Below are 20068 nucleotides of genomic sequence, written 5' to 3'. Positions count from 1 at the left end.
TCATTTTTAAAGTTATAGATGAACACGGCTACCCCTTTGGTGTAGTTTAAGACACCCCTATCCTAGTACAGTTGTGGCCATGCTAAGGGGAAAAGTTACATGAGAACAAAAGTTTAAGAGGTACAATTTTCATTTATAGAACAAGGCTAAATGCTGGAGTCCCACGGCAATAAAGAAGGTATTCAAGATTCTTTGAAAATGACATCACAGAAGATGAGAAGACACTCCATGCTGATGCTGAAATGAATGAAGTCTTCTGCAAGGGTTCCGGAGGGGGCGACATGGGTTGAGAATTGAGAGGCACATTAAATCATCATGGACATTGAAAAGCTGGTTTATGTGTTCATACTATGTGCAAATGAGAAGGTGGGAGAAAGAGAATCCTTTTTGGGGAAAAGGAGAGCACAAATTGTCCAATGATGTGTTCATCTGCTGACAGAGTAAGGAAGTCCTCAGAGATTTTGTGGGACAACCCCAGCTCCTACTGGTATTTTCCTACCGGAACTTTTTCAGCCTCCATGGCCATGACCTCTAAGCACACTACTTTTGGTACTAAGATTAAAAGACCTTTACAAAGTCACTTACTGCACCACAAGACTTCTCTTTGTCTTTAACTCACCTACAGTAATGGATTCATAAATCTAGCCACTGTCCTCACAAGCACATGGTAACTCGGTATCACAAGGGGACTTGAAATAACTGCCTTACACATTTCCCTATCACTAGTAATTAAGACTGCCACAAAAATAACAATAGGCCTTTTCTGGCAAGAACCTAAAAATCACCGCTCATCCTCTCTGTGAGGTCCAACCAGCATCTCAACCAGATAGCGGCCATATGATTTTCAAAAAAAGCGGCTCTACTCAGGGCTTAATTGAGCGTGATGAGTCAATGCTGTAGCTCCATCAAGCTGGCTACGCTGAAGTTCAACAGAACACTAATTGATAAAAGATTAATAAAATAATCTTTATCTTCTTTAAACAGAGAAACAGACAGAAGCCCTACAGGATCATTACACTTGCTATGATAATATGGTGTTTGCTTTCAGGGCAAGAGATAGTTTAAGCTAAAGCCGCTTTTGTTGCTAACTTTGTGCTTACTTCATTTTTAGTAGATTTCCATGCTGCTGAACAGAAGCCATTGACAATTATGACTTCAATTATTTTAATCTTTAAAGGCAAATTACAAGACTTACCCCAGTGGAAACATGCTTTTAAACAAAATATGAAAGTAATACAAATAAAAATGGACACAAATTGAATCAAATCGGTCTTCTACTTAACACAATTAAGAAAGAATGATCCCATCATCATAAAAATCAAACTAATCAATTTAGCAACAGAAATATGAAGAATAAAATATTCTATAACTATTGCACAAACAGAAATATCTTCATTAAAGTCTCAGTGGATTTAAATAGCTGAAGTCAGTGCATTGTCAGCGTTAGTTCTAAGATGTATGTGCAAAAAAACCCAAAAACCATTATAGCTAAGGTCAAACATCAGTGGAAAAGGGCTAAAAGTGATAAATCTGTGGCATTAACTACTGCACTCCTTTTAATAGAATCCAGCATAAACTCAAAACAGCCTTGCGCTCAGCCTGAACCATTTATCTGAGACAAAAATGTCTTCTTGACAAAAAACAGATCCCCTTTAATAAAAGTAAGGCAGACAGTATTATGCTCTGAGGGACTCCTGTTGCTATATTTTATTTTTATTTACAGATACATACACACACATTTTTCTTTAATACATGTAGATATAAAATGTGAAGTATATAATAAGTGTTAGAATCTCAAATTAACTTTTGTGAAAATTGTACTTTGTTTCAAGCAAAAGTACTTACATTAATAACCAATGGACTTGCATGTGTCATTAAAGCTCTACTAGTGAATATCCTTTATTCTTTAAGCCTTTTGTTTTGCCATAGGGTTTCACTCTGATTCTTGCTACTTGATAAGCATCTTTATTTGGTTCAATTGTTATCAACTCCTTACCAAATGGAAGTGAACTTATGGAGTTATGAAACTGCAGCAGTCTGCATTTTTTTTCCTTGAAAATTCCTCTTTCATGCAATAAAAAGTTAATAGGGAACAGGAAAAAAACACCAATCACATTTTAAAACATAAAAAGACCAACATGTTATCTACCTTTGACTTCTTTCAAGTTAACATTAAAAAATTTTCCTCAAATATTCTCATGTGTTTTGAATGATCAATGCGTAATGTAATGATATATTATTAATCCCATCTCTCTATCAAAAACATTCAGAATCAACTACATGTTAGATGTTGAACAGATTTATATTCACTCACAAAGCTGCAGGCTTTTGAAAAAGGTCATTATTGCAGTCAAAATGTGGGTGGCCTAGTTGATGAATTAATTAAGAATAAAGAATCAAAGGTCAAAAGAAAATAATTTTTCTATAAAACTCAAACCACTAAAGGTTTATGTATTTAATTCCAATTAGAGGGGGGAAAAGAGGACATCTGTATAGGTTCGTTTTTGTCCATTTAAACTAATTAACAGATCTAAATAAAGCACCACTGCAGTTAACTGAAAAGTTTGGTAGCACTTCATTAAACGGTAGTTTAAATAAGCACATGAATCATGGTAACGTATTTTGATTGACCACAAGGCTTCTTGGGATTCTTGACAATTATTTTAATTCAGTTTTTAAATATAATCTAAATAACTCAATAATTCAACATTTCCACACTTTTCTTTTAATAACACTATCATTCTTATTTTCTCAAAATTTTCAAAGTGGTTTCTCAAACGAACCACTGTTTTTAAAAGAAGGTACTAACGCAAACAACTGCCACACATGGGATTTCCCTACTATATCTACATTAATAAGATTTACTGAAAATATTTGCCACCGAGATATACATTACATCTCTGTGTGGTTAAATTCAAATGTATATATATCTCTGTATAAAGCTAATAATGTTATAATATTCACATAATATTGCTTAATTTGAATCTCATACATGCACCAAGTGCTACATTGCATTCATTACACTGATTTGCCTATAAAAGGGCAAATTGAAGTTTAAAAAGAAAGATGAATGTTAGTTTAAAATTCTAATGCTTCTGGGCTAACTATATTCAAAACACACTCCTTAACCCTGATTTTAGAAGGTAAATCTGCATGCACACACAAATACACGCAGACACTCAATGTAAGGTTTATAGCGTCATTTTCACAATCAACAATCACATATTCATCTGTTGTAGGCTGTATGGTATGGAACTAACTCCCACGTGAGGCCTATTTCTTTTCATCCTTTACAGACATCTTTCCCTTTCAAAAGTGTTTCCAGGAGAACCTCTGCTGGCCTTATAAATATATTACCTTCCTTTCTAATGCTTTTTGCTCCACTGTTTAAACTGGATCCCTTTGTTGTTTTTACATCTCTCTCTCTTAAAGAAGTCATTTCATTATTTGTATTATACTGTGATTGTTTTCATTCCAGGAGATAGTACAATGCACCTAGTTCTTGGTTAGAGGTGGGGTTAGTGCTATGTAGAGAAACAGGAAGATTTTCAAATTCGCCAACGGTGCCCAACTGCAAGTCACTGGAAGTTGGGCACCTGACTCCACATCTCAAACTGTCCCCCAAAGCTGCTATGATTTCTGACTATCCCTTACGAGTCACTTACATTCCCCCCCCCCCCCCCCACACACACACACACTGCACAAATCCCAGGATGAAACGGCTTTGCTACAGTGTCTGGAAATGGTTAGCTCAATCCAAAATACAAACTTATCTGGAATCATGAACTCCCAGGGGTTTCCCATTTGACTAAGGAAGACCAAGGCTGCCATTGAGCAAATCCATTCCAATTCAACAGAGATGTAATAGCCCAAACTAAATCCTCATCCTTCCCTTTCAACCTGGGAGGAGTCAGGGATTCGACCCAGTGATGCCTCATACCTATTTTGTCATTCATTTCTCCATCTGAGTCTAGATCTGGATACTGAGTCCTATTCCTGCTCATTTAAGTCACTTCTAGGAGCTGGGCCTTGGGATTTGATCTGGAACTGTAGAACAAAATTATTCCATCTGAGCATGGGGCTAATTTTACACCCAGTGAGTAACCCACCTTAACTGTCCAGCTCAACCACTCTCCATCCCACCTGGGTGAACCCAGCAGAGGTTTGGGGATTGGGGCAGGTTTGAGGTGGGGTAAAACACACTATAGACAAGCCAATTTGCCATGACAAGGCCAATTCCTGCCAGATACTCAATATAATGAGCAAAGATCAACCTACCTCAAAGAGTCATATAGCAAGAATTGAGCAAGGTGATTACTATTCACGTCTGTTGAGCTTGTGCAAATGAATCCTCTATCATCTATGGTCACGTCTCCACTTACCGGAGGATTGACGCACTGACGATTGATCTACTAGGGTTTGATTTAGTGGGTCTAGTAAAGACCCGCTAAATCAAACACTGAGGGCCCACTGTCTAGAGGAAAGCAGTCAAGCATTTCTCCCATTGACCTCCCACTGTGGAGACAGTGCCAAGCTCAGCTTAAGATATGTCAACTCCATTTATATTATTTATATACCGGGAGTTGCATATCTTACATTGACCTTCCCCCCACAATGTAGACCTGACCTAAGCAGTTACCCGTCACCTCCTGCAGACATATCTGGTCCCATCAGCATGAGAGAACAGGAACACTCCCAGTCTCCTACAACTGACTCTTATTCACATTCTGCTGCCTTAGAACTAGGCAATTCATGCAGCCCCTGGACTTTGAATCTGCCTTGTTCAATCCAGGATCTATCTATGCTGGTTCAACTCACTGAGGGGAAAAACAGACGAGCTGGAGGCATCCAGCTATGACCCAAAAGGGACAGTTGTGAATCATATACCTTATACTGGAAAGTACCCTACAAAGACAGCGTTGTACAACAAAATTAAAAATATCACCCAGGTTTATATTTATCAAGTTTCTTTACTGACAGACCTGGACTCTTCCCTTAAGTTATAAAAAGACCTTTTGTGCCCCCCCTAAAAATAAACAAAAAACCCCAGCACCATAAAAGAAAGGTTATTTCCCCCTTATTAGAAAATCCCATGCAGAAAATTCTGATACCCAGCCTTCACACTGAAAATAAATTAGGAACCCCCGCAGGGCTTTCATATCCCAGATCACAAAAATACAAACACCAGACAGTTATTTCTGGATTCAAGTAATCTAAGAATAGAGTCTTCCTCAAAGCATGTTACTTCAGAGGTTTAAGACAAAAAAAATGGTTTTACTACCAATAATAGTATATTTATGATATTGCTGTATTACTTGAGCAAGGTAACTGTTACCATTTTTACAACTACTTTTCCACAGTGCCTTTAGGTTTGATTACTCCCTACTACTGGTAAGGTCAGAGGACAAGTTCATAAAAACCTCTAAATCAACAAGATGACTTAAAAACCTAAGATAAATCATTTTATTTCTAAGCCTATGCAGAATAGTCAATACACAGACAAGAACATCAGAAATAATGACTGCATTAAACAAGGCTTCATGAGAAATTTATGAAGTTGAATTTCTCTTTTTTTCTGGCATTCTAAGAAAAGGCAACAGAAATTTTTCCAGGAAACAAAAAAGAACCCCAAAAGTCCTGCATTCTTATTTTACTAACAGAATCTTGTAAAATCAAATAAAATGTGTGGGTTTTTTGGGGGGGGAGGGTTGGGTTTTTTTTTTCCAATTTTGGTTTATTTTGGTTTTGAGAGAGAGGGAACTTCAATTTCAAATTACTGACCACACTGTATGGATTTGCTTAGCTTTATATGAATTTTTGGAAATACTGAAATATTAGACAGTATATTCATAAACCTGGGGAGGAAAATACTTTATTTTGCCATCTGTTGGGAAATACACATGACATGACTCCTTAAAAAAAAAATCTTACCATAATTTAAAAGCTGTTCTTGGTGCATCCTAAACACTAATGGGGGTTGGAGAAAACAGGAAGGAATGAGAGTTGGGGTGGTTGTTTCTGTATTTTAATTCAGCAAATGTCAACAAATACATTATGGTAAAATTCAATTTGTAGAACAGTCATAAATAATTAAATCGGTTAAGAGTCTTGCATGAGTAGAGACTCCAGGATCAGGTCCTTATAAAAGAAATGATTAATTAAAGTCAATCAATAAGAAACCTATGACAACTTTACTTTATAAATAAACTTAATCAGAACATTAGTTTCCAGCTTTAATAATTCACAGATGGGGTTTTCAACAGATAACCTTACATGGTACAACTGCATTCTGGAAATTAACTACATCGTCAGAAAACCAATACTGAACAGCAGGCTAGGATTCACTTCAACTTTTGCTTTGAAAAATTGAGTCATTTCAGACTTTGTCCCCAAGTTATCCATTTGCTTAGCTAATCACGGCCTCACAATTATTACTATTTCACACCACAACAAACAATTCACCCATATTTCTAGAGCACAGCCAAATGTCCTGCCACATTATGTATTAAGAAATATAATGAGATCATACCCAAATACAACTAGTCCGCATAAATCAATGTCAATTTTGAGCAAGTGTTAGGAGGACAGAAAGTGACACTTCACACTTGATGTTGTCAAAATGTCATGTTAATGCGCATTACAGGCTATATACAGGCTGGCTTAAATTCAGTCCCAAATAGCACTTTCTATGCCATAACAATGCACATCTGTACATTTGCTGGACCTGATAAAAATGATCAGGGTTACATTTTTTTATATGGAAACATAAAAACACATAATGCATTTTTAATTCTAAAGCCCTGTGAGGCTTTAGGCACTTCTAATATTCCCTTTAAAAAAAATTTTTTTTTTGCAAGCTGTATTACCTGCCCTTCTCCAACTGTCTCGGTATCGATTACAGTGATGATCCCAGGCACCAGAGGACTTCGACGAGTATTGCTATGAGCTACAATCTCTTCTTCAGTTGCTCCTGAAGGAAGTGTCCCTGTCAGCTGTGTGACCACTTTCCCAACCATTGTAAGTCCAGTCTTTATCGTCTATAAAAAAAGAGAGAGAACCAATAAATAGAGTTTTAAGGGCTGTTTTTCAGATGTACGCTGAAAATTCTCTCACAGCACAAAGAATGCCGTGACTAGACTGCTCATCACCACAGATCAAAAACTCACAAAACAAAATTAAATAGGAGTTTTATAACTGACATACTAATTGTGTGAGATTCTACATGTAATAATAGGCTATTTAAAAGGTTTTGCAACCTGCCAGTAGAGTTCTATCTGGTGAACTTGTTTGCTTTGGAAATGACAATGTAAGTTCACATATTTTAGCCAGGGGCTTTTTTAAACTGACATTTTATGTATTTATTTGTTCCTGTGGGTTCTGTGCAAAAGTCTTCACAGTTGAAAACATTCCAGGACATTGATATTACACTAAATGGGGACAGGTGCACAGAAGCCATTGACAGAAGTGCAGTGTGAGTACAAAGATCACTTTCCTATGGCCCACATGACTTTGCTCCTCCATATCATGAACTACAGAAACCAGACAAGACTTGTCCTTCAGTTCACTGATTGATATGTCACCTCAGAGATGATAAGAGGGATCAAATGTGTATTGTACCTGCAGCGAGAGGAATAAAACACATTACACGTTCACTGCATAACAACAGCCATACTGTGCCAGACCTAAGGTCCACCTAGCCCCGGGATTCTGTCTTCCGACAGTGGCCAATACCAGCTTCCTCAAAGGGGCTCAATTGAAGAGGTAATCATTGAGTGATCCATCCTGCCACCCATTCCCACTACATAGAGAAATACTGACTTTGGACCAAATCATGCTGGACTTACACCTACATCAATACACATACTTAAGGCATCCTACCCAGATGAGTAAGACACGAAATATGGTGGCTGCTCATGGATATACCAGGGATATTTCCCAAGACTTCTCTTTGTGGAGCTCTAATGTTGTTTGAATGAGAGACCCCAAACCAGTAACATTAAAGGGAACATCTTCACAGTGGGAGGAAGTAGAATTTCCAAGAGATTAAACAAATCCCACTACCAGTAATAGGTACTGTTCGTGTTTCCCAGGCCTTGTTTTGAAAGTATATGCCTTGCACTGTGTGTTTACTTTCCAGACCTTTTCTCCTGCGGGCGGGGGAGGAACAGGACAGTTTGGGAGAGACGAGACAGAAAGAGCTACAACTCTGAAATGATTTTCCTTGGACCAGGACTGCCTCTGATAAATAAATACAATTGGAGTTCAGAACAGAATGACATTATAACAAACAAATTCTTAACTAAAATGACAAGCAAAGCTGCCTGCTAAATTGAAAAGGAAAAAAAAAGATACAGATCGCAAACTGAAACCAAGAAAAAGCCACAAATCAATTGTAACTGCTTTGTTTAGTGCTAAAAACTCAAACTGCAGTGATTAGAAAACACATTAGTGTTCATCAATTAGCAGCCAAACGTTTGTTTTAATAATTCATAGGAAACGACTTACACAAAAAGTCTGTTAGTGTGTTGTCAGGAAAGCCTCTGAAGGACCAACAGAATTAGGCGCCACACTGTATTGATAGCAATTTCTAGCCAGGAAGCCTGATTAACCTCTGAGATGCCTCCGTTGATGTACTTACCCCATTAATGCTAATGGAGATGCTACCACTTAAAACTGAGCCATGCCTTTATCAAAGGAATGTCTTTTGGTTTTCAAGTCTTTACTAATATATCCTGCTATTTGCTTCTTGTCATCTCTTTTTTCATACTCATATCAATGAGTAAGGAAAAAAAACAAACTTTAATAGCTAGTGTTTCATGCAGAAGTTGAAAAGTAATATGCAACAAAACAAATAAATGGCTTCTGCAGGCAAAGACCGAAAAGTTAATACCACAATACTGTATTACAACACACAGGCCTTCAGAAAAAAAACCTGATATGACATACATTTGTAATTAAGAGCATACTCTAATGCACTGGTATTTTATGCAGCCGGAAAATGTAAGCATTACAGGCTCAGTAAAATACACAGAAAGATTATGCGGCCAAGAACAGGTTAGAAGGAGCCCGAAAGGAACTGCAATATCATACCTAGTTAGATTGTATAGTGACAAGAACACTATTTAAGTCTATCCATTAAACAAATGTAGTATGCTTATCTAACCAATTCAACTACTGTCATATGTTATGCCAGACTGTGACTGCAAGACATCTGAAAAATAATAGGTGTACAAAGATTTGGCCGAGTCCATTAGTACATAAATATCAGTGCAAAACCATTACGGTACTTATTCCCTTGTGCTATGTGTATCTTTGCAAAAACTTGCCTGGTAATCTTTAACCTTTCCCATGCCATATCAGCTGTCCTCCTTATCCATTAGTGCTAATGGCCTTGCTCTCACATAAGCTGTTAGTACTCATTAAGAAGTTATCAGGTAACAAGAGAAAACAGATGCAGTTTTTGCTAAATCACTTTACCACCTTGGGATTAAGAGACACCAAGAAAGAATCAACTAAAGCAGTTATTAGGTGACAAGAAAAGTTGGTTTATAATTTGATGTTAGACATTAGGCAGACTATCCAAAAATGTAAATAAATTTATGAGTTTATACTTTTCAGCTTTCTTCACTGTTGATGGGAATTGGTACTGACCAAATACATAGTTTCTTAAACATAAATATCACTGTTTTATTCAATGTTTTCTCATAAACAAGTTTCACAACATTTAAGTGCAAAACCTCAAACTTTTTGTATGCAATTACTCTTATAAAAACACCCTGTTTCCCTTCATTTAAATATAAATGCTTTAAATTAAAAAATGTGGCACGTATCCACTGATTAATCTAAAAAAAAGCCACATCTTTAATTAGCTGAGAAAATTAAAATGCATCATCCAATGATTGTTGAGCTGTTTAGTTTTAAAAGGTCTTACATCCATTTAGTGATAAAATGATGTATTGTTATTTCTTACCAAAAGAACAGTAAATTGACCTAAAAAAGTTAATGTTTTCAAATTAAGATACTAGAAGGAGAAGCTGGAATATTTGAAAGAACTAAAGCTTCTACCAATACCCAAATACACTAGTAATTAAACTGAAAATAGGGTTTGCACAAATTAACGATTTGTCTGATTCAACCAATTTTAGATCCAAACTTAAACCAAAAACTTTTGGTGAAGTTCTGATATGAAATTCTGGTATTTCCCTTCTCCAGCAATGATGAGAACCATATGTGCTGAAATAGCAGAAAAATGGCCTCGTGAGATATTGAGAGGAAGGGAATCTACTGACCACCTTTAAAAAAAGGTGACCTGCCATGCCGCCCCAGGACTGAATTAGGAGAGAGAAAATATACCTGGACACCTCTTTTAGAGGCTAGAGAATGAGCTGACCTGGCTGGTTGCCTTCCGAACACACAATTCTTAGCAAAAAGCTGAGGCTCTCTCCAGGTAATTGGGAAAAAGCCAAAGGAGGGGATGGAAAAATGTGTCACCCTTCCCCCTCCAAAACATGGATACTGCGGATAAGCAGCTTCACATCTGGATGATTATCTAAACCAAACCCCTGGAAGCTCACCAATTATTATTGAGTGATTTTAAGTAATGAGCTTCATTCCTGGAAGATGCTACAGACTTCAGCACTGTTTCACTGACTTTACTGGCAGTGGAGTGATCCTCGGGCCCTGAAGCATAACATACAAGGCAATTTTATTCCTTGCGAACATTAATAACTTTACAGATGCACTCTACTAAATTATCAGAATTTTAAAAAGTGATAATTTTCTGTTTCTGAGGTAATAAGTTGAACGAAACTGCTGAAACGATCACTGCTGTGAGCACACATGGATAGTAAACAGAATCTCCCAACAAATGGCCAGAAATTAAAATAAAACCAGGGAGACAAAATGATCCATGGAAAAGTTAGCAACAGCAGAAAGGGAAGTTTTTTGTCAGTTACCTAAAATGGATATGGTGAAAACTACAGGCAGTCCCTGAGTTACGTGGATCCGACTTATGTCGGATCCGCAGTTACAAACGGGGCTTTTCTCGCCCCGGAGGACGGGAGAGGCGGGACGCCCAGATGCACCACGGTCCGCCGCCCCCGTCCTCCGGGGTGAGAAAAGCTGCTCCCCGTCTCCCTGGTCTGCAGGGAGACGGGGAGCAAAGCCTTGGAGCACGCCCGCAGCAGGACAGCCCAGGCGCGCTTGGGCTGTCCCGCTGCCCGCGTGCTCTGCGGCTTTGCTCCGCGTCTCCCAGGTCAGCAGACCAGGGAGACGGAGCAAAGCCGTGGAGGACTTGGGCGGTCCCGCCACCCCCGTCTCCCTGGTCTGCTGGGGGGGGGGGGTGCAGCTAGTGTCCCCCCCCTCAGCAGACCAGGCTTTTCTTGCCTACCCCTGGGGTAGAGCAGCTGGGGGCTGCCGGGTTGGTGCCGCAGCGCCGCTCCGGACCAACCCGGCAGCACCCCAGCTGCTCTGCTCCAGGCGTCCTGATTCAGCCGCTGCTGGTCAGTTTCAGCAGTGGCTGAATCAGAACGCCTGGGGCAGAGCAGCTGCGTTGCTGCTGGGTTGCTCCAGTAGCGCCGAGGAGCCGCGCTACTGGAGCAACCCAGCAGCACCCCAGCTGCTCTGCCCCAGGCGTCCCCAAGTCAGCCTGCTGAAACTGACCAGCGGCTGACTACAGGAAGCCCGAGGCAGAGTTGCTCTGCCCCAGGCTTCCTGGAATCAGCCGCTGATCAGTTTCAGCAGCAGCTGACTTGGGGACGCCTGGGTTTCTTAAGTTGAATCTGTATGTAAGTCAGAACTGGTGTCCAGATTCAGCCACGGTTGAAACTGATCAGTTTCAGCAGCGGCTGATGCCAGTTCCGACTTACATACAGATTCAACTTAAGAACAAATCTACAGTCCCTATCTTGTACGTAACCCGGGGACTGGACTGCCTGTACTCTGTCTGTTCAAAACTCAATCCTTCTAGACATCTAAAATAAAGATCATCAGATACTAGAGCCACGATATTGGGAGATTCTCCCATAATGCTAGGATAAAAAGGGAAAGTTTAACCCTTTGGCACCAAGAGTCACCTAATGTGACTGTGGTTTCGAACTTGGCATTAAATGTCAACCTGGGTAGCTCTAGCGCTTTCAGATAAAGGCATTATGGGTAACTGCTGAATTTGCTGATTAAACAGGAGGCCTACTTCATTTGATAAAATTCATGGAACCACACTAGGGAGGGAAAAATACTGCTAGCTACTGAGGCACTTTTCAAGGGAACCCATCAAATATCATCATAGTAAATATCTTGCACAACTACTGAATGTTTCCTCTGAGGATGGCCAAGTGAGAGCACACAGATTGGGTCTTTTCACTATTACTCCTTACCAAACTATCTTCCTTTTCCACGCAAAGGTTCCTTCACTTCCCTCAGTAAGAGATTGGAATTAAGACCTGAAGAAGGCTAAATTCCAAGCCATTTGAGAAAACTAGAACTTTTATGGGACTGTGCTGAATTCAAAAGGGACAGATTGGGGAATAAAAAAGGACATCCACTTTAAAAATAGCTACCACCTCCACTGATCAAAGGGATAAATTTCATGCCGATAAGATATAATCACAGTTGAGGCCTATAAAGGAAGACTTACTTACACAAGCAGTAAGGTTGATGGTGAGGTAATGGGAAAGGCAAAAGGCCACAGATATTTGGAGTGTGTATTTGCCAGAAAATGGCATTTTGCTCACTATAGCACGAGCATGCAGCTTGATTAAATCGGACCCAAGTGATTAACATTGTTTGTTACTTTCGATTTGCGAACAGACTCAAAAGTTACAAACCTGTCAACAGAAAGCAGAACCATAATTAAGACACCAACCCACCAAATGCTTACACGTGCACATGGGAAGTTGTCCCATTGGCTTCACTCGGACTATTTACATAATTTATGCGTGCGCATAAGTGTTTGAAAAAGTGGAGCATCCACTTGTATTGGATTTGTACTAATCAGCTGGACCCTGGCCAACAATAAAATAGCCTCCTGACCACCAATATTTCCAGCTGTAAATAATTACTGTCTGCCGATGTGGATGCTGAAACAAGCAAAGGATATGGAGAAATGAGGTGGCTACAATGTTATGAACAACAAATTAGAATGTATCACCCAACGCTATCCCACACGTTTATTCCAGTGATCTGAAATGGCACCAATAGACTCTGAGACCCTGCCTTGAAAGTGAGTGTGAACACCATACCTTCTCTACACACACTCAGGACAACCGAGGAACTCTGACGATACCAGAATCCCAATCTCCTCCCCTCTTCCTTGGCAGAGGAGAGGAGAGCTACAAGCCACACCGACCATAAAGGCTCACCCCTGTCATTATGTTTCATTAGTCCCCAGGACCAGTGTCCAAACCACCCATTATGCTTTAGGGCCCAGTGGAAAACACCTTTGAACCCACCAACTGCACCGGAATCTAGTACAGTGGCAAGAATTGTAATTTAAAGTCCCCAGAACCAAACCTCCTGGATGCCAAGTGAAAAGTGAAAAAAAAATCCACTCAGCTGTTTGCCAGTGTCTCCACACAGGGAGGATGTATCTTGCAGACCCCGTAACTGGGGACCAGCCCAGCCCCCAGCACTCTTCTCAGAAATCCCTCATATTAGGGAAAGGAAGGACAAACAGGGCTACTCCAACTTCAGCAGCAGGCAAGAGCCAAGACCCCAGCTTGTACTGCCCTATGGCAGCTGCAGTGGTTGGGATAAACCCAGATGCTGCCTGTGATTCCATGCAGAAAAGGAAGGAGGGCAGAAGTTTGAAGCAGCAGCCCCCCCAACTACTACAGAAAAAAGAGATTGGGACAGAGCAGGAAGGATGATGAACACTGTCTCAAACCCCCTCAGCCAAAATCCCCCCCAGTAGGTTGTCTCCACTGTTCCCCATTCCCACCCAAACTCCACCCAGGCTTGCAAAGTGGCCAGTTTATTTCTCTAACAGGGGTGGGGAACCTTTTCTGGGTCGGGGACGCTGACCCATAGAAAAAAAAATCAGTTGGGGGCCGCACACAAGTGAAAAGCAAAAAAAAAAAAAAAAAAAAAAAAACCAACAAACCCTCCCTGATGTGACCCCTGACTGGAAAGGAATAAGACGCTCCTCACATTCCCCTCACACACCAGAGACTAGGAAGGCCCACACTAGTAGATTGTGTGTGTGCCAGCCCCACAGGGGAACACTGGGAGGAGGGGCTCCCCAATGCTTGGGGAGGGGACCCTGAGCCCCGGAGCTGGATCCAGGCAAGCAAGGGGCCGCATCCAGCCACTGGGCCTTAGGTTCCCCACCCCAATCTACATCACAAATTGATGTCACTTTTAAATGTACATCATATTCAGCACTTTGAACATATACAAGAGTCCCTGAATCTCCCCCACCCCCATTTACACAATGGGATCACTGCTAACCAAGAACCTTAACAACTGACAAGAGAGTCATGGCATGGCATTTGGATGTGAATGAAGATTTCCACTTTTCCCCGCAGTACCTAACCAGAAGGGCTACCCTAAGTATCAGCAGGTTAGTAGTATGCATTAGTGCCGTTGTGGCTATTTGGCAGGTTGAGTGTGGCTAGTTTGCTACAGCGGTAGCGTGGCTAGTGCTTCAGAACGGATTGAACACCGTGGCATTAAGTACAAATTATCTCCTAGTTTTTTATATTTTTCCAGCTAATTGTTACACCTCGCTGTTATATAGGGTCTCATATTTTTCTTTGCTGTGGTTATACAAATACTTTCCCTGTGACTACCTATTTATTTCCAAATATGTCTATACTGGGATTGTATGATTGGATGAAATTCTCTCATCTTTATGATGCAGGTCAAACTAGATAGTCATAATGGTTCATACGGGCCTTAAAAATTTGTAATATATAGCTTTGTCTAGGGACCCTTTGTGCTTTCTGCTAGATAGACCCTCTCTGACTGTTCGTTTCACCCTAACACAAAACAAAAAAATAGCCTGTGAACTGCAGGAATCATTGAATGTGTGCTACTCAGTTGTTCATAACAACATTGTGGCCTGCTCTTTCTAATGATGTATCAGGCCAGACTTTTGCTTACATTAAGGCCACTTTATGCTGCTCTGGCAGTGTAAAGTGACCCTCATATAAACAACAATCCAGCCTATTTTACCACAATTATAGTAAATACTATTGCAGCCCATTTGCCCTTTTGAAAAAAAAATGGTAATGCTGATGAGATGGAAAGGATTTTTTCCACTGAGTGTGAAGGAACTCCAAGCAGATATTATGGATTTAACACTCTATCTTCAGGAGAAAAAAGAATCTAATTTTTCTTCAACAATGTAAAAACCTGTGATTTCTCTTCCCCCTCCAACCACAGCACAGTTGGGTTCTAAAGCCCTCTTGATGGAACACATTCATTTTTGTTTTATTTGCTTTTATATGAAACAGCCTGACCTTTGCTTCCCTTTGTGGGTTCTTTAAACTGTTGTTTTGTTCAGTGCAGTGGTGCTTTCTATTCCATGCTGTCATTTAGATTCTCTTTGCAATCCCTATGATTAGAACTGTTTTGTTGTGTATTTCACAAATCACAAGCCTTGCGGTTGTAAGAAAAGCTAGTAATCAGCATGAAGTTTGCCAGCCAACACGAAAATTCACTTTTTTGTGTGTGTGAAAAAGAACCAACTTGGCCAAACGCAAGAGGTAAAATCTCCAGAAAAAAATGCACGCTCTTTGGCCTGCCTAAGATTTTTCCATGAATACTCTAAAGCATCCAGCAGAACATAGTTACAACTAAGCAAACCAAAGGCACTGGTATCTAAATGTAAACATTATTATTAGCACTCAGAGGCCTTTTGGAAGGTTATAATAACTAGAGCAGAGTGAATAACTTTTTTTTTTAGTTTGGTGACTGAATTTTAAAAAAAAACCTGAAAAATAATTTGGTTTCTGTCAACCTGAAATAACAATTTTGTAGTTTTTTTCTTGGCAATAAAGAACAAAACAAAAAACATGGTTTAACAAAATGTTTCCTTTAACCAGAAAAGATTAGGGGGCTTTTTTGGGGGGAGGAGGAACTGAGGGTTTTATTAAACTTTTGGAGTGAGGGGTTGGTAAGTCTACCTAACATTCTAAACAAATATTGTTTCCAAAGTCAAAACTTTTAACTATGAAAATACTGAAATGAAACATTTAATGCTTTTAGAATTTGCTCCCCTCATGTTCTTCCAGCCAAAACTATTTGCCAAATCATACCAGCAAATAAATTATTTGCCGTAAGAAATTCAGCCAGCTATAGTATTATGTATGTAATGAATTAGCCCTTCTATCCCTCAAGTACAATTTTATCCTCCCTGAAATACAGTAAAAATTAAATACTGGAGCAAATATGCCCAACAAGCACCGGTACTACTGCGTTTACGAACAGACCATCAGCATGCTAAGAGATCACAGCCCTGCCTGAGTATATTTAAATGAGAATACCAGCCTTGGCTCATGGGAGCAATATGAATAAAAGTTTAAAATATAAAAGGTCATATCCTGAATGGAGCTGAGTGCTTATTGAGAGTGCTGAGCAATCACTGCTCAGAGACATGCAGGATCCGGCCTCTATATTTCATTTTATTAGTAAAGCAATTCCAGCACCTTTCTTAGATTCTTTTCTATTTTGTGAATGGGGAGGGGGATCTCTATACAGCTCAGCAAGGGAATCTGATAATCACTGCACATGGTAACTTCTTCCAGAGATTGCTGATGTACTCACTTTGGCAGCGCTAATGACTGTGGCAGTGTAAGACTGAATGTTGTCTCCACAGGCTCCACCACGGGACTGATGGCACCGGATCAGCTGCGAGAAGAAAGACAGCCAGCAAGTCACTATTATTAAACTACACAACCCCGTAACCCATTAACATAGCTCTTATTTATCCTGTACAGTGGCGTGCTTTTTCATACAAATAGCAAAAAGCCCTGCTGAGACACTTAACCCCTTTTTATAATCTTCTGGGTGCCACCCAGACTGTCGCATGCTCAGCTTCGGTTTTCAATTACCAGATGAGTAGTCCCTAAGAATTTATAAACTTTGAAATGGTGGGATTTTGGGTCTGGCAGCGTTACTGCAAATAAATTTAAATGAATATAATCAACGGCTTTAGCTATGTCTATGTAAGATTAAATATTTGACATCCTAAGAATTTGGATGTGGCTTCTCCCTCTCCATTTTTTTTTTTTATTATTATACAGGCTTCAGCAAGCAGAAAAATGACAAAAGGAAAAAACTAGCTACATGCACATTACTAATATTTGGGGCTTTGTAGCTATCATGTATGTCTGCACTTGCGATGCTTCTAGACTGTTTTTCTTTTATTATTAATAAAGCAAAACAGGACACCTCTAGCCCCTATCAAACAACTAATGAAGCCTGCTGATTCAAAACAATGCCAAATGAGTGACTGATATTTATGTTGCCACACAGAAAATGTCAACTCTGTAGCTGCTCCTTCCTACCATTTTGGTTGAAAAATCACCCTAAGCTGTATCTTCTCAAGCTCATGTGAAGAAGTGAATTTTGCCCAAGGAACCTCATGGTCCTATATATTTTTGTTAGTCTCTAAGGCTACATTTACACAGCAGAGATATTTCGGGATACTGAGGTATCCCACAATAGCTACTCCATGTCTTAGAAACGCACCCGTTATTTTGAAATATTTTTCGAAATAACAGGTGCGCTATTTCACCATCCCTCTAAACCCCATTGCACAGAAGTTAAGGGATGGCTCAAAATAGTCTATTTTGAAATAGACATGAAATAAGAAACACAATTTGCATGGCGACACACCCTAAGGTGCCACAGAACTACTCGTTTTTATCTTTTCCTGAAAATGTCACTTTTCACTTCTATTAAAATGGGTAAAAATTTTATAGACAACAGCAATATTCAGTGTAGCTGAGAGAAACCTCAGTAGCGCAAGTTCCTTTTTGATGTATGTATTTTAATAATTTGTTGTTTAAATTTGCATCAACAGCAGCAGCACTTGCAAAACTTACAGAGGAATCTGTAAATTGAACAACACTGTAGCTGACCGATGGGTGTGGAGTTTCATCAAGAGGCAGACCTAAATTTGGACAGAGGTATAACAGCAGGCAAATTAGTAAAAGCTGCCTCTCTGATGGTGTTTGGCTCATTTCTTTCAAGCAGCTATTCCTGTCACAGGAACGTAACCAAGGGTGAACATGAACAAGGTAAGTCCTTCCTTTTTCTAAAACAAACCATAATCTGGTCACTAAAGGTAAAGTTTTCAAACACATCTTGTTTTGAATTTGCAATTCTTTTTTAGGGCTACACTGGATAAAAAGACTGCTAATTACTTTCCTTGGCATCTAATTTTTCTCTTTTGACTCTGAAAATAATCACAACTAATTCAATATTTTACATTCTCAAAGACAGCTGTGGTCTAATGGGTTGAGCCTGGAGGCAGGAAGCCAGGAATTTTTTAGTTCTAATCCCTGTTCTACCCACTCACTTTCTGTGTGGTCTTGGACAAATTCTCAGACCATTTTGTGACTCAGTTTCCCCCAATTATAAAAGAGGTACACATCTGTCTTACAGAATATTGAGAGTTATTCTTCAAAAAGCTGGCTTAATTGTTAAGGTGTTAGTTGCTGACCGAGCTGTAGATGCAACCATGCATTGAAAACTCTTTTTTCTGTCAGTACTATTCTTACATATTCAGGCCCTGTAAATTCACACAGTTGAATAAGTTACACAGAGTAGAAGAATGATATAACTGCCAAAAAACACAGCTGGTAGGTCTAATTTTTGGCCTACCATCATTGTCAATGTCCTTTAAGACTGTGGCTTCCTTTTATGAAATTAAGTTTGTTCCTGTGGTTTAGATAAAACCATTCTGGCTGCTCTATCAGAGAAAATATTTAAAACTTAAGCCATTCCTTACCTTATTTTCTGCATAAGCAAGCCAACGGCTCCCAAGAGCAATGGGATTCATATTTGGCCCAGGACAAGGATAGCAGCCTGAAAATTTTCAAAAGGCAGCACTGAGAAATATCTTAATGACTTCTCACAAAGAATTTTACTTATTGCTAAGAAAACAAAAAATCTAAACAAAGAGCCTTCAAATTGCTAATATCACTCAGCAAATGCTTACATTTTCAGAGCTGACAATAAGATTGTGGCTAGATAAGAGATGTTATTAACAGCTGGTTAATTAAGGATAAATGCTAATTTTGCCTTATGTTTGAATTTCTTATTTTTTTAAATATCTTTTTGGAAGGCCAGCATTAAGAATAGATTTTACAACTTTAAAAAACCCATCCCTCAAAACTGCATGCAATATTAACTTTTCACTGAAGTTACTGGGCTTTTTAGTACATTGAAAAGTGGATTTCTCCACACTCTCATCCAAGCAATTCTATAGATTTACACAACAACAATTAAGTTCATTTCACTGCCTGCTGGTGATAAATAACTGCAATGAGATAAAAATCAATTTAGGGGTGTGTGGGTGGGTTTTGCATCTTTGTTTTTAATGTAAGTATTTGTGTTCACAGTCTTCTCTCAGACTGCCTATTATGACAAACTGTGCTTGTTTTGTGGAGTGTTTATAAAACTGTGCTTTCTTCCTGTCAAACTGCTCATTTGTTATCACCTTCATTTACTCAAGTTCAGCATCAGAACTCCAGTTAGCTTTACAATAAAATCTTTCCATTGCTCACAGAATCATAGGTATATAGGGCTGGAAGGGACTTAGGAGCTCATCTAGTCTAAACCTCTACAGTGAAGCAGGATCAAATATACTTGGACCACACTTACTCTACTCGGTTTCCATGTCTGTGTTATCAAGGAAAATAGGTGGACAGGTGCACATGCAGATACACAAAGTCTTAAATTTTTAAAATAAAAGATGCATAAGACTAGGATTAAAATTTTAAATAATCACAGAAAATAACAGTAATAAGAAGAGACTCTTAAAAATGTGACAAGGCAAAGGTTAAATACATATTTTAAAGTGGCCAACGTTTTAAATTAACTTAAAATAGATAGGGGTGCT

General features: G+C 39.3%; 1 protein-coding gene across 11 annotated transcripts in view; it reads right to left on the bottom strand.

The window, feature by feature from the left end:
• BCAS3 (BCAS3 microtubule associated cell migration factor) overlaps nt 1-20068 on the bottom strand; it is a 590230-nt gene that overhangs the window by 450840 nt on the left and 119322 nt on the right. For all 11 annotated transcript variants that reach the window (XM_014581354.4, XM_014581355.4, XM_025179224.3 and 8 more), the window contains exons 10-12: nt 18956-19032; nt 16765-16848; nt 6867-7037 (exon numbers count right to left, since the gene is read on the bottom strand). In XM_014581354.4, coding sequence (XP_014436840.1) covers nt 6867-7037; nt 16765-16848; nt 18956-19032 — 332 coding nt within the window. The remainder of the gene's footprint in view (nt 1-6866; nt 7038-16764; nt 16849-18955; nt 19033-20068) is intronic.

This window comes from Pelodiscus sinensis, chromosome 21, assembly GCF_052426305.1.
Source record: "Pelodiscus sinensis isolate ZL-2025 chromosome 21, ASM5242630v1, whole genome shotgun sequence".
Taxonomy (NCBI): Eukaryota; Metazoa; Chordata; order Testudines; family Trionychidae; genus Pelodiscus; species Pelodiscus sinensis.
This window is presented reverse-complemented; position numbering and strand designations above follow the sequence as displayed.